Below are 16,327 nucleotides of genomic sequence, written 5' to 3'. Positions count from 1 at the left end.
CCGTGGTGATTTTTTTTTTTCTTTTTTTCCTTTCCCTCCCGAGAGGGAGAGGGCGGGGTAGTTCCCCTCCTCTAGCTCCCCCCTCCCTTTCCCTCCCGGTTTGAATTTCTTCCCCCTGGCATTTCACTGGCTCCCGGCGCGCGAGGCAGGAGCCGCACGCAGGCGAGAGGAAGGCTGCGCCTCCCCCGCGGCTCCCGGCCCCGGCCGAACTGGAGCCCGCAGGGGTGCGGGGAGAAGAGGACGCAGCGGGAGGGGCCCGGCTCACGCCCGCGCCGAGGACAGCCCGCCTCCCCGGGAGAAGCCCACGGAGAGACGCACGGCGTCTCCGCAGCGAGCTCCCCGAGTCCCGCGAGCCGGCAGCCGACGATGGTGGTGGCTCCGCGAGCCGGCTGCGGGGCAGCGCTGTCGCTCTGGATTGTCAGCAACCTCCTCTGCAGAGCCTGGACGGCCCCGGCCGCGTCCCGTAAGTAAGCCCCCCGCGAGCGCGCGCCGCGCTGGAGCGGTTTCGGTGCCGCATTGAGGTGCCACCCCGGGGGGTGGCAACTCCGAGGTGCCCTCGCGGCTCTGGCCCCTGGCGTGCGCGGGTGTCTCCGCCGTCACGCACTTGCGGCCACTGCAGCAGAGAAACTCCGAGCCCCGGCGCTCCCGGTGGGGGGTGGGGGGGCGGCGAGACGGGGTTTTGAGGCCGGTGATGCTTCTGGAAAGTTGTTCCCGGTCCGGGAGATTCGTTGGCACCTGCTGGGTTGGAGTGATGAGGGCGGATGGCAGCTTCTTAGGAGTTATTCTTCCACTTCGGTGGGCTTGTTGTGGAGGGAGTTCGTGGCATTTTTGCTTAGGTAGGTCGCTGAAGGGAAAGCGAAGAAGGTGGCAAAAATAAGTTGCGTATTTTTGTTTATGGTTTCAACTTAAATGAGCACGGATTTGGGGGTGAGAGAGGAGCACCTTTTGAGCAGTTTGGGCACCCATGGACTTCTCTTACTCCCCTCGCCCCCCCCCGCCCCAACAAGTTAATGACCATATAGTACTTGCTTATTGAAATGGGAGACAGTGAATCCAGTATGGTAACTGACATTGCTCCGATTCCTTGGCAGTTGGATGTAATACAGTCTAGGACTTGGGACAGGCAGGGCAAACCGTCAGTAATGTAGTAATGAACACATTTCTTAAGAGTTCTCAGGAAAATGATGCTGCTCAGTGTATTTACGTCTTTGTGTTTTAGCAAGCCTGTTTTTTTTTTTTTTTTCAAAGAAAAGGTTGCTCATATTTTCATGTGGTTAGCAAGAGTAGAAAGAAATAGAAGTCTCCAGCCCATCTTCTGAATTGCTTTGGAAGTGCATACTGTGCATCCAGAGAGGAAATGCATGATCGCTCCTTTGGTCCAGAAAGAGTTAAACACTAGACAGATTGCCTATGAGAATCTTAGGATAACATTCATAAGCACATAGTGCTTGTTGTTGGGAGACAATGAGTTAATTTGTTAAGGAATACTCATGGAGACTTTCGTGTGAAAATAAGTGTTTTCCATTTAGGAAAAGAAAAAAGTTTCGTGTTTTCCAGAATTCATTGTATGTGTAGTCCTCTTCCTGTTTATGAGATCTTGGGATGCATTGATGCATCTTTACACATGTGTTAATCTTAACGTTCTTATTCCAGGATGTAAATATTAATAAGAACCATTGAAAAAAGATTTTGTAAGTTGGGCAAAAAAAATCTACCTCATAATAATGTCATATGATGAATCACTATTACTGTTTTGATGCATTTTCCCAAGTATTGAATTTGCTTCTCTTTTCTTGCAAGATAGGAAGTCACTAAATGGCAGTTTGTAATGGACCTGGAAAAATATTGTATAGCGTTTATTCAAGAGGGTTAAACCTCAAAAAAAAGTGATAGATTATTAATGTTGTAGGCCAGTTTAATACCTTTAGACAGAAAATGAAGACCCAATGCTCAGTGTTAATATTTACATAAATATGTAACTATATACTGAGAAAACTATTCTGATGAAATTTCAGTTCCCATTTCAAGATCTGGTTATATAGAACTCACTGCCACTTTTTTCAGAAATTCAATTCATTACGAGTTAAATGAATTACATTCACTGATTAAAGGCCCTCATATCCAGGATTTTTCCTGGGTTTTGCATTGCATCTTTCTGTATACTTCAATTACGATGGATCCATCTGAAACATTTGCCATATATCAAGAACGAATAGCATACATGCAGCCACTGTGTTAATACATTTAAAAAATGGTAAAGTTGTTTCAGAAACATATTCTTAGTTTTCACAACTTAGAATTTGGTGATAGGGAACAGCAGAGACTATTTTAAGATAGTTGATACTTATGTTTGATTAAAATTTATTCATTACCTTATTCGTTAACGTACAGTGGCTTAACTAAGATGACCTTTTATTTCATTTCAATTTAAATTGTGTGACCAAAACCCAAAGTTTCCCTCCATCCTGGAAATCAATTTAATAATAAGAATGATGTAGACTTTATTGATTGGAACGAGCTTCCCATACTCCGTGCTTTAAAATTACATTGAAATTTTACCCTTAATGAAAATTTTTATTTATTATTATATGCAACTCTGAAAAAGAATTAAAGATAGTTATATTCTTAATACTGAAAACACTCAAAGGAGAAAAAAAAATGGTAACTACATGAATCTGAGATAATGAACAACTCAACCAGGAGAGGTCATCACGAGACAAAAAGTAGCATGAAAATCTAAAAGTGATGTTTTTATTTGGTACTCATTTAAAAAAGAATATGATGACTATGCTAAAACTTTCTGCCCCCCTGATAACTTTTTAACATGGTGGACATTTCTAGAAGACGCAGCTAATATTTTTTTCATTTGATAACGGTACCATTTCAAGTCTATATTTGCTTCTGGCTTATTTCTTTCTCTCTTACTGAAACATACATAAATCTGCTGTTACTGTTAGTACTATGTTTTTGATAACTAGATAAAATAAAGAAGCCCATCTCTAGGATTAAGTAGAGACAGAGTCTAATTTCTTGACACAGTGAGAATGAGCGGCTGCTGAGTGGATAGAATCATATAACCTTCCTCGTAAATGTATACATACGGGACACGTATGCAAAGTTTAAGTAGAATATTTTACTCTTAGGAAGTTGCATTTATTTGAACTCATTTGAAAGATGCTGATGGCTCAGTTCTAAACGATGAGGAGTTTGGGCTAGCATTTGATGAATTTAACTTAATGTTAAAGTATATAAATTTTGACTTAAATAGTGCTTTCTGGTAAAGATCACTTTACATTATTTTGCATACCTGCTAAACCATAATTTCCCTGTCACATTTAAGAAATGTGTTTTTGATTAATCAAATACTTTGTAACAAATACGCTTTTATACATATATAAGCAAATATAAACATAAGCTTATATAAATATACACACAGACATATATGTATTTGGCAAAATCCTTTAAATACATGTTATGTAACATATAGATACATCATTATTTAATATAGTGTGTATATTACATATTTATTTTATGTAATATATGTATATATTTATATATTTTCTAACATATCTTCCAAAGAGTTAAAGCTGCTTACAAGTTTAGAGATGGGTCTTTTCATGGGCAATTATTTCAAGTAACTCAGGCAACAATATCAAAAGAATAGTGTACTGATGTGTCTTCTTCTCCAATTCATGTAGCACCCTAAAATGGTATCTTTGAAATAGTTGAAGTAAATGTAAATATATATAAATAAATATAAAAGCAAATGCTGCTATGGGGCTGTCTTAATAAAATGAATTTAAACAAACAAAAAAAATGCTTTAGGGCCAGCAGATTTCACTGGCTGATCAGAGATAGGACATTATTTACTTAATTTAAGCTAATAATAAGAAAAGTGTTACTCATTGAAGACAGCTGTATAATCCTGATTTCACTGCAGGCCCTGATATTCAGAGAGCAGGAATATTTGCCAAAAAATTCCTCCGTTAATATGGTACATGGCAAAATTGGCTGAAAAAAAAAAAAAGGAATCCCTAGATTCAGTATAGGTCTTTATTAACTTTTATGCAGCTGTAAATGTACATCATTTGTAGGTGAGTAACATCGAAGTTGTTTGATATGCATTATATTTTTAAAGCCACACTTCTCATTTTCTCTTCTAGTTTGGAAGATATTTCAAGTTTTAACTTCTTTAAGATTTTAGATTACTTGTCTTAATTATCAATTCTTCCAGAGAAAGTCTTAATAAGTCTTTAAAAATGAACTAATAAGTCTTCTTGTCTGATGTATCCTTCTTATGAATGAAACATGAGGTATTTGATATATATCCCCTTGTCTTGCTATTCTTTGGAAAATTTTAAGAATATTTTATTTGTTGAAAATTATGTATACAGTAAGGGGAGAGTCTAGGCTCAGAAATTCTTAATTCACAGCTAGTGTATGATTCTCTTACGAGTATCGCACATATAGAGAACCAACTTCTGCACGTTTTGTGGTGATTGATATTAATGGGATGGAGAAATAAAACATATAATTTCAAAATCTTTCCCATATCTAATTGATTCGAGAAGTGTTTTCTTTTGTCGTTTATTGCTACTTGCAAAATTAAAGAGCAGACTACATAATTTAAATCTCAAAACTGCAGTGTTACGGAAATAAAGTGAATGCTAGATTTCCCCGTACGTGTATTGGTATCTGAAAGTGAATATTATCAGTATTTCTAGAGAACTAGATATTTTAAGATAAGCGGCTATTGGAAAAACAAGACATGTTTTTACAGTCATGTAATGTTTGGCCATTGGAAGAAGTTACGTGTTTATTTTTGCCATTTTAATATGTATGAATAATGATGAAATGATCTTCACATAGCCTTTAACTTTTCAAATGAGAAACCTAAAGGGCAGTCTGAAAGGAATGATCGGTCAAAACATCGGATCTCTCCATCTCCTGGGATCTGTAGAACTTGGATGTCTGAGTTCTGACCAACTAAAGGTGTTGGGATATGGAAGGGCTGCCTCTTTGTCCAGCCTGATGTTTCCTTGCATGTGGAGGAAAAGTCCTCTTGTGACATTCTTAGCCTTAGCCTTCTCGTGTTAAGCAGAGGGACTTGCCTGGCAGGTGACTTTAGATTAAAGGCCTGTCACGGCTGAGCCCCTCCTTCTTCCAAGCTGCCTGCAAGAGGTATAGATTCCACTGAAAGACATTGAACTATATATAGGCTGTGCCTCTGCAATAATTTGTGTGATAAATGAGAAGACTTACAGTGTTTTGGTTTTTCCTACGGCTAGAAAGTTTGTTTAATTTCAGGATTAAGGTTAATGAATCCCATTGTTGCCACACAGCTAAGCCCTGTTTGGCAATTATTACGTACTGGGTGGTGTTTGCTCTTCACCTGTGACTTCTTTTCTAATCCAGAACTCAGGCAGAGAAGAGAGTGCTATTTGCTGTACCCTGTCAAAACCAAAGATATTAAAATGCCAGCAACAAGCTTATTTAGTATTGAACTAAATGAACATGAGAATATTTTTGCCGGTTTTAAAAATCAGCAATGGAATGAGGCTCGTGTTTTTCCCTTTGAGGTTGAGTTGGAGAATTGGACCTATTCCAGCTATGACCTCCTAGAACCATTCATTCATACTCTGTTATTAGTGATACTCATCTTAGAAAGACATTTGGAATACCATTTCTTTACCTCTGGTCAGTAACATTACCATGTTAAATGCATCTCACTTACGGACTTTAGTAGCTACGTGCTCGGTTGAACCTTACCTATTTAAGCATCAGGTGGATTTGACATGCCTTGAGTTGGTAACCACTTCGTGTCCACGTTCCTTTTGCACGGTCATGAAGAGTTAGATATTTTGGGTAGGTTGTTCTAAAAAAGAAAAAAAAAAGTCTTTTGCACTTTGAAGACAAAGTTGATCATTTCCTCAATTGTACATTTTCATGCCAAGCTTGTTAAACTCTTACTTAGTTCATTTGGGGGGTAGACTATTCATAATAACAGCTTGAAGTAACTGATTTTTTATAGCACTCCAGATTTTAAAACCTCCCGTGATAGTAGGAAATCTGGAAATAAAGACGTGTTCATTGGCTCTGAGTTTGCTTGCCGAAGATATCATATTTTTGGTATACAGCGAAAGTGCTGAAGAAGTACACAAGAGCTCCTAAGGGCCGTATTCTGCGTCGTACTTATGATTTACATTGGTTTGAAATATCCTCATAAACATGCAGAGTGATGTATTTTTTAACGCTTTCACGTGTAGGAAGGCGGTGAAAGTTCTGCCGGGCAAAAGGATCCCGAGGCACACGTAAGGTTCTCCGTCCCTTTTCAGGTACATTCATTCACCCCCTGCTTGGTTGGTGCTCGACTGGTAGTCTAGTGGTCTGGGAATGTGTATTACAGAAGATGTCAGGGGATGTGCATTAGATGTCACGTGGAAAAAAAAGTATGCGAAAAGAAAAATTTTGCCCTGACTCCTGCTAATTTTCTACTGCTATTACAATGTCCGTGATGTCACTCAATTATATTATTCAAAAGGATTACATGGAAAAAAGTAAATACATACACGCCGAATTCAAAAGGCAGGTTATTATGCGCGGAAATACCATGATTCGCCAAAGAAAGTCATGCATTTACCTCTAAGAATGTTCTCCTAAAATAGAAGGTGCTTGTTGTTACCTGTCAACCATACTGACTCGAATGCTTATTTTGAAGTAACAGAAAACATATGTTGATTAATTGCATTGCTCTGTTAACTCATTTTGGTAGGCAGCCACCTCTTAGTGAGAACCAGATTATTTAGCATCCTTGTAAGTAAATATTTACCTTTATATACTTCGTATATTTTTTCAGCTATTAGGCAAACTACATGAACAGAATAACGACATGAAAAAATTTCAGCCTAATTATGTCACATGGCAAAATTTTACCATATTTAAAGAGTATCATTTGTTGAAAAGTTTTTAATGACACATTAACCATGGCCTATTCTGCATGAAATTACCTAATTGCTAGTGAATTTTCGCACAAAATTGATAGATTTATGTAATGCGTATGAAACATTTTTGGTTCAAACAAAAATTAATATGTCTGGAAAAAATGTATGATTATCAGTTTTCTCAGATGATTAAATGAATATGTTATTAGGTTAGTGGTTCCAATGCCAACCAGTCTAAGAACACATGATCCATTTTTTTTTTCTTTTTCTTTTGGTGTGCCCTTGGGCACAATGACCCCGAGTCTAATGCCACTGTCCAGGCAAATGTTGTTTTACTGTCCAGGCATTTGTTTCTCAGTGAGTCTGTATATGGCCATAGAGTCATATCTCCCTCAACACAGTATCCCAGACAGGTGTGCATAATCTCATTAAATTTGATCTATAAAGTAAAACTTGATTTTATACTCATGTTATATATACCGTCACCGGGAGTTTTCAGCTGACTTTTGTTAGTGATAAAACTCACTTAAATCACTTAATTAACGTTAAGTGTTCTTTGAAAAGAATATTTAGGAGAATTCATACCTGCCTCATAGAATAAGTTTGTAATGGTCATATCTCCAAAAATAAAATTTCCTCATGCCCGTCTGTAGTATATGTGAATTTTATCCTGATACCTTAACCTAAGCATGTAAGTCTCTTATGGCTAATTTAAAGCACATGCTATTATTGCTGATTATATATGTTTTTTGCTGTCTGGATTATGGGAGTAAGAATAACCATTTTATCATGTCAGTTGACAAACTGTGTCAAAGATATCAGCGCGCCATATTGGGTACTTACATTGTTTCTATTATTACCAGCGCAAAAATAAGCAGCTTCATTCTGATATTTATATACTGATGTGTTTATTTGTATGGAATCAGTGGCAAAGAATGGGATCAAAGAGTTTGTATATTTTTTCCTTAATGAACATTTCCTGATTGAGCTCCATAAATTTGTAATAGCTCATGCATTCACCACCAATGAATGAGCATCGTTTCCTAGACTCTTGGCATCAATAGACATTTTTATACTCTAACAGTTTTTTGCCCGTTGATATGAACAGTGTTTGTTGAGTGTTGACTTCAGGTCAGGCTCTACTCTTCAGATGCATTAACTCTTTTAGTCCTTAGACCAGTGTTCCGATCAGCAGATGAGGAAAGTGGGCGGACAGAAAAGTGAAGAAGCTTGCCAGGCCACACGTACGATCTATCCCTCCAGTGTATGCTCTTGACCATGATGCCTCAGGCTGAGGGAGAAATCCTATGCCATTGATTTCCAGTTCTCTGACTAATATTGAGTTTCATCTTGCATGTAGGCAACATTTTAAGGTTAATTAACTGCTTGCATAGAGTAATAGTGGGGAAAAAACCTGTTACCGTAATGTTTCCATTTCAATGATACTAATGTTAAATAGTAACACATAAGATGTCATTTATGTTCTTCCTTTTCATAATAAAGTGATTTTACAGTGTAATTCTATCTTTTGGGTACTGTTAGCGTACATTTAAAAGCATTTTTTTAATGTTTATTTATTTTTGAGAGAGATGGAGTGCAAGTGGGGAAGGGGCAGAGAGAGAGGGAGACACAGAATCCAAAGCAGGCTCTAGGCTCCGAGCTGTCAGCACAGAGCCCGATGCGGGGCTCGGGGCTTGACGCGGGGCTCAGACCCACAGACTGTGAGATCATGACCTGAGCTGAAGTCGGACGCTTAACCGACTGAGCCACCAAGGAGCCCCACTATTAGCATACCTTTTAATGGTCATGTGTTGAAAACATTTATTAAAAAAAAAAGAAAGTATTTATTGAAAGCTGTGCAAAGTATTTGCTGAAATGCTTTGTCAGATATTAATAAAAGCTGTTTTAAACTGGTTCTAAGGAGATTTTGCAGTCTGTATCCGAACCATAAATATTACTGACATTACTAAGCGTAAGTGATGATACCCGTGTAATCTATAACCATTGTTTTCAGTATTCATTTCATGTAGGGTCTAAACCATAAAGCTTTTCTTGAGAGTCTTGTTGAGAGGAAAACTTCTTGGACTCGAATGGCAGTGGGAAAATACTTGTCTCCAAAATATTTGTCATTTCCAACGCTTAAATATTTCTTTTATCTGTTCCTGCTCTCTTTCCTGATACTGCGACTCTTGGGAGGATCTTCAGCATTTGCCTCCGGACATTAAATTAGTAGCCTCCCTGCTTCCAGCCATTTTCCTCTAGTTTACCATCAGTATGTATTCCTGACATACTTTCCAGAAACACAGATCTTGTCCTAGGAGTCCGCTTCCCTGGTGCTTGCCTGTCCCTTTGACGCAAACTCCCCCGGCACCCCATGTGTACCCCATGTGCGCCCTGGGACCTCACCGTACTAAACCCCTTCTGGTTCCTCCTTCCCACACACTCTTTTCCAGTTGTGTTTCTCTTTTGCATCCTCACTTACGTTCTGTCCTTCTGGAACACCTTTTGCTGTTTTATCCATGCTGATTTAGGGGAAACTCACTGATGGTCCAAGCCTCTGGCTCTGGAGCAGATTAGAGGTGCTGTCACCTCCCTGTGGTGATTTGGTCTCCTCACAGGCAAAATTCTAGGAAAATAGTAAGGGAGTCGAGTGATGTCAATGCAAGTCCTTTTCTTTCTTTTTTTTTTTTTTTAATTTTTTTTTTCAACGTTTATTTATTTTTGGGACAGAGAGAGACAGAGCATGAACGGGCGAGGGGCAGAGAGAGAGGGAGACACAGAATCGGAAACAGGCTCCAGGCTCTGAGCCATCAGCCCAGAGCCTGACGCGGGGCTCGAACTCCCGGACCGCGAGATCGTGACCTGGCTGAAGTCGGACGCTCAACCGACTGCGCCACCCAGGCGCCCCGTGCAAGTCCTTTTCAATATTCGGGTGGTAGAGTGAGAAATCATCACAAATTACTGACAATAGAAAAACCGCAAGAAATATATTTTTAAAAGATAGAACACAGATACTTATCATCATTTATACATGAATATTAATCTGTTGTTTCAAGGGAAATAACAAAACCATGCTGTGAAAGCTCTGTAGTTTCTCCAACCCTTTTTCCTGCATGGCTCTATTTTGCAGCATTTTCTGCCCTTCACTTAAGCCATCTCATCGGTCAGACTGCTTGGACTGCCCTTTTCAAAACACGGTTGTTTCAAAGAAATACCTGTAATCTGCATGCAAATCAAAGACAGATGTCAACAAAATAATTATTGGGCCTACCAGGTACTTGAAATAGAGTGCTTAAGATGTCAAAAAATCTTGTAAATGGTACAGGTAGTTGCAGAGAAAGTTGATAATTATATATATTTAGTTTATAATAATCTTCGCATATTAGTTGATTTTTGTCAAAGTGGGTATGGGATGTCAGGGAGTTTCATTTTGATTTCTAATATGACAAAAATATCTTTGGGGAGTGCCAAAAATAGGCCCTTATATTTTGTTTCTATTTTAACTCTCCACATCCCTGCATTTGAAACTCTGTTGATGTTGCATTTCAACCTGAAGATATCCCCCAGCCTGCAAGATCCCTGCCTTTTCAAGGTCCACCCTTCAGGCGAAGGCTCTTCCCAGTTTTATATCCTTCACATCGAGTCCCCCTACGTCTGCCTATTGGTAACAGAAGTTACTCCTTTTCTCTCATCCCAGACTTTTCACGGACACAGCCTACACTTTGTACTTAGGTTAACAGGTATAAAGGCATGGTCGTATTAAAGGAACCAGACTTCAATAATCATCTTTCATCATAGCAGGTACTATACCAGTTACACTGAACTTATTACATGAAATTAGTCGATTGCCTCTCTGCATAGGGATGCTCAAAACATTGAAAGCTCACTGGTTTCATTTTTATAGAGTTTTATCAAGTTCTCTCTTCTACTGATACAAAATCTGTGTCCTCATAAATCTGGCCATTGGTTGGAGATGGGCTTTTCAGGTAATAAAAGCTTAATATTTACCCGATATTCTACTGCCATAAAATATTTGAAGACAGACATGATAGTATGATTAACTATAATTTTAATATTTTGTCACTATTTTTATAGATGGCTAATTAATATGTCAAAGATTAATTCATCCATTAAGGGAAAATGCTGCACATGAGCAGCATTAAATACAAAAGCATTGAACTAAAATGGGTTTTGTAAGATTTGGATATAAATTGTGCATATAGCTGGGTTGTAGCACAAAATACAGATACGTTTTATTAGTTGTATTTTTATAGCTACACATACTGTAATCAGGAGTAATATAATTTTAATATAATATCAGTTACAACAAAGTTTTCCTGTAAATAGTAACTCTCATAAAAATACTGCCTTAAAACTGACATGTCTGTGTGAATCAAAACAAAAAGGAACCAGGTAAGTATTTCAGAGGACTGTCATTCAAAAGGAAAGGGCTGTTAAAGTTATTTTAAAGTATAGTTTATACTACTTGCTCAACACGAAAGGCAACATGTTCTTACATTTATTATTTGTCCTTTGTCCAAAGTATATTAAGAAAGTGTTACTGCAATTTGAGTAGTCTTCATATTGTGAAAACATGGCTTCGTGTTGCATTATCAGTGTATGCAGTGATCTGAGTTTTAGTTTTACAAAGATTATATAATCACCCCAAATCTAAATTTTGGAATTTAAAATGCATTGATTCTACACATTTTAGATTACAAGTGGAGAAATTGGAGCATCGCATCCACCTCTGAAAAAGAAGTTTTAGAACCTTGTAAATAAACACAGCGTTGCTCTTTTATCAAATTGTCACCAGCCTTTTTGTAAAAGGCTTTCAGATCTCTTGTTTGCTCCTTTATATGCCTATTACACCATTCAGAGCATCTCACACTGTGTTTGTTTCTACATATTGCACTTTCGAATGACAAATGCCCCCATGGTGGAGCCAGAGACAAACCATGTCAAGTGATGGAAGTTTCTGGCTTCCTTCCTGAAGTTGACCCATGACAACATTTGCCTAAGAAATTGTAAAGGAGGGACCACTCGGAGATGTGCTGATCGACATCTTTGGGAGAAATGAGTGACCTAGGCGTGGAGCTAAAATGATTTCTTATTATTTTATTTATATTACTTTTAAAAGCTTCCACATAACACATTCAGTTTTCCAAATTTTAGTAAGAAAAAACTGCCATTTAATAGTGTGCTTCTGTAAGTCACACATGCAGGGTTTCTTAACTTTTATTTCAAAATTATTTTAACCGTAATATTTCACCGTAGTACGTTGCCTCAAATCTCCCTTTTATTTATTAGGCATGTTAAAATTTAAATTAAAATTATAAATCATCTCTGTCGGTCCAGAAGTAAATTTATCAGTAGGTGATTAAAGTCCTTCCCATTATGGCATTTTAGCTGGAACTTAGAGAATAAGAAGGAAGTAGCCAAGAAAAGAAAGAGGAAGAATGTTCCAACCAAAAGAGGACAACCATGCATTTCGGACATTGGTTTAAGTTTAGACTTCACCCTGATGAGGAGCTGTTAGGTGGGTTTGGAATAAGACTTGTGTAAAAAATGTAGTGAAAAGAAAGTTTTGGAAGAGTAAATGGCATTGCTCAATAGTTTACCAACAAATAGAAAATAAATCTCTGTTGGTTGAAAATATAGACAGCTGGGGCGCCTGGGTGGCGCAGTCGGTTAAGCGTCCGACTTCAGCCAGGTCACGATCTCGCGGTCCATGAGTTCGAGCCCCGCGTCGGGCTCTGGGCTGATGGCTCAGAGCCTGGAGCCTGTTTCCGATTCTGTGTCTCCCTCTCTCTCTGCCCCTCGCCCGTTCATGCTCTGTCTCTCTCTGTCCCAAAAATAAATAAACGTTGAAAAAAAATTAAAAAAAATAAAATATAGATAGTAAGTATTATCTCTAAATCAGAATAATTTAGGTTTTATCAGTTTTTTTTTTAAAAATAAGCATTGGGGAATCCTTACATTCTGTGGATGAACTCGACTATCTAGCAAGTTGACTCTCTAGAATACAAAGCATCTAAATTGCTATAAATAGAATATACACCATAGATTTGGGTATAGGGTGGGTAAGTTTTTCCTAACAATTGCTATTTTAAACTCCTTGAAAGATTTTGGAAAATTTTATTTGTTTCTGTTTTGCTTTGTTTTGTTTCTTTGTAATGTGTTTGAGTGTATGAATCAAAAGTAGTTGTAATCTACTTTGGTTCAACCTAAAATGGCAAATTTGGTTAGTTAGACTTCACTCAATCAAATAAAAATCAGAATGCTATATGTGAGTGTTTTATGTATATGTCTATTTACTGTCTGTGGCAAGTTTCTGTATTTTCAAAGCCAGTCTCCATACATGTGTGAAATAAATAGTCGTTTACTATGGATGAGTGTCCCATCCCGGACGCTCCTAAAGTAAAGGCCACTGTAATCTAATGTTCTGTGGTCATCACTGAAAATTAGTTTTATACTGATTGCCTGATTAAATGTGTTGACGTTGATTTGGTAAAACTATTAATGATTTTCAAGAAGAATCTACCTATTCTTTTGACTCTCTTGTAATAGTTACGAGCAGAGACCAACATGTCAAAAAGGCTGGGTTTGGTTGTTGGCTCTGGTCCTCAGCGACCTTACACGAATTATTGAAACTTTTGAGCCCCGGTATTCTAACGTTTAAAATGGTGAAATAACAGGGCACCTGGGTGGCTCAGTCGGTTAAGCATCCAACTTCGGCTCAGGTCATGATCTCGCGGTTGGTGAGTTCGAATCCTGCGTTGGGCTCTGTGCTGACAGCCCAGAGCCTGGAGCCTGTTTCAGATGCTTTGTCTCCTTCTCTCTCTGCCTCTTGCTTGTGCGTGCTCTCTCTGTCTCTCTCAAAAATAAATAAACATTTGGGGCGCCTGGGTGGCTCAGTCGGTTAAGCAGCCGACTTCGGCTCAGGTCATGATCTCACGGTCCGTGAGTTCAAGCCCCGCGTCAGGCTCTGTGCTGACAGCTTAGAGCCTGGAGCCTATTTCAGATTCTGTGTCTCCCTCTCTCTGACCCTCCCCTGTTCATGCTCTGTCTCCCCCTGTCTCCAAAAAAAAAAAAAAAAAAAAAAAAAAGTTAAAAAAAAATTAAAAAAATAAATAAACATTTAAAAAGTTTTTAAAACTGGTCAAAGACTTGCCATAAGGATCAAATACAGAATGGGTGGCTTAGTTGGTTAAGCGTCCGACTCTTGATTTTGTCTCCGGTCAGGATCCCAGGGTTATGGGATCGGGTCCCGTGTTGGGCTCCGTGCTGAGCATGGGGTCTGCTTAAGATTCTCTCTCCCTCTGCCCCTCCCCTGCTTGTGTGTACATGTGTGTACTCTCTCTTTCAAAAAAACAAAAACAAAAACATATATACAGAATGTGCAATGACTGGCACTTGATGGTAGATTGATTTTAGTTAATTAATTTTGTTAATTTAATTTTTGGGGTCATTTTTGAACTCATTAAATATTATGCAGATCTATGAGTAAGTACTCAATAGAGTCGATAAATACTGCAAAATCATTTGTAATTGCTTCATTTATTTTTTTAAGTTTTTAATTTTAATCCCAGGATAGTTAACATACAGTGTTCTATTACCTTCAGGTGTACAATATAGTGATTCAGCAGTTCTACACATTACCCATTGCTCATCAAGATAAATGTACTCTTAATCTTCTTCACCTATTTCACCCATCCCGCGCCCCCCCCCCCCCGCCGTTTGTTCTCTATAGTTAAGAGTTTATCTTGGTTTGTCTTTCACTCTCTTTTTAATTTCCTTGTTCATTTGTTTATTTCTTAAATTCCACATATGAATGGAACGAAATCATATGGTATTTGTCTTTCTCTGACAGACTTACTTTGCTTAGCATTCATCACAATCTCTAGCTCTGTGTTGTTGCACATGGCAAGATTTCATTCTTTTTATGAGTGGGTAGTATTTCATTTTGTGTGTGTGTGTGTGTGTGTGTGTGTGTGTGTGTGTGTTTCTTCTTGATCAGTCATCTATCAGTGGATACTTGGGCTGCTTCCTTAATTTGGCTATTGTGACTAATGTTCCAGGAAACATGGCGGGGGCGGGGGGCATATATCCTTTCAAATTACTGTTTTATATTCTTTGGGTAAATACCCAGTAGTGTGATTACTGGACCATAGGATAGTTCTTTAATTTTTCGGGACCCTCCATACCGTTTTCTATAGCAGCTATACCAGTTTGGATTCCCACCAACAGTGCGAGAGGGTTCCTTTTCCTCCACATCCTCGCCAATGCTTGTTGCTGATTTTAGCCAGTCTGACAGGTGTGAGATGATATCTCATTGTACTCTTGATTTGCATTTCCCAGATGATGAGTGATATTGAGCATCTTTTCATGTGTCTGTTGGCCATCTGGATGTCTTCTTTGGAGAAATGGCTGTTCCTGTCTCAGACATTTATTTCATAATGTGGTAGGGAAGCTAAGGCTTACATTTGGAACAATTAGCAAAGATAAGACCAGAATGTTATCTGATTTCCACATATCACGTGTAAATGGTCAAAAAATGAGATAATAATAGCGTTCCATTGTCTTAAGAAAGACTTAATTGAAGAAAATAATGCATATATAATCTATATTAATTTATAATTTATTGTATTAATTTGTAAATATATAGGCTAATGCTATATTCTATACACAGATTAATACTTGAGTCATTTATTTAAAAAGTATACTCGTTAAAAAGTGTGGCAGAAATTATTAGAACAGTATAAAATAATGTATTTAGTGGAGCCTATTTTATAACGTGATAGGTGTTCACTTACCTTACTCACACATGTTTCTGGAAAACCACAACATTTGTAAATTAGAAAGTTTGTGGGCATGAGGAACATATCCAAAAGCGAAAACATTTTTACTCTTAACTTGTCAGCCATATGTGCAGACAGGATAAAGCTCGTTTTCTGAAGTATGATGGAAAATATAAAAAGAAATTTGACAATTTTTTCCAGTTTTGAGTTTGACTCTCCAAGTATCTGGAAAGCTGGGAAATCAGACAGCGAATATTATTTTAAGTCCTTGAAAATCAGTGCCCATCATATTTGGAGGTTCAGCCGAAATTGTTTATAAACGTCTTTTTCATTATACTAATCAAAATACTTGAGTGTCTTTTAAAAATAGATCACTGTGGTAAGCTCTGAAGATTGGAGACACTTCGAACACAGGGTCTCTTGCCTGAAGAGTTTTACAATCTCTAGGAAGGTAGAAAATATTTATAATTAAAATTTTTAAATGAGCAACTTTTCCAGTAGTAAAAGCTACGTGATTTCCTTGCAAAAAAGGCCCAGGCAAAATTAACAATTACATTTTGTTACATAGATAATGAGGGTATGAGT

The 16,327-nt window shown here is 38.0% G+C and overlaps 1 protein-coding gene across 1 annotated transcript in view; it reads left to right on the top strand.

The window, feature by feature from the left end:
* The first annotated feature begins 6 nt into the window (after window positions 1-6).
* Window positions 7-16,327, top strand: part of CNTNAP2 (contactin associated protein 2) — a 2,003,978-nt gene continuing 1,987,657 nt past the window's right edge. Inside the window, exon 1 of the mRNA XM_040471688.1 lies at window positions 7-463. Within this exon, the coding sequence (XP_040327622.1) occupies window positions 367-463 (97 nt within the window). The 5' untranslated portion in view covers window positions 7-366. The remainder of the gene's footprint in view (window positions 464-16,327) is intronic.

The sequence above is a fragment of the Herpailurus yagouaroundi genome, unplaced genomic scaffold (genome assembly GCF_014898765.1).
Source record: "Herpailurus yagouaroundi ecotype Mexico unplaced genomic scaffold, PumYag 100, whole genome shotgun sequence".
Taxonomy (NCBI): Eukaryota; Metazoa; Chordata; class Mammalia; order Carnivora; family Felidae; genus Herpailurus; species Herpailurus yagouaroundi.
This window is presented reverse-complemented; position numbering and strand designations above follow the sequence as displayed.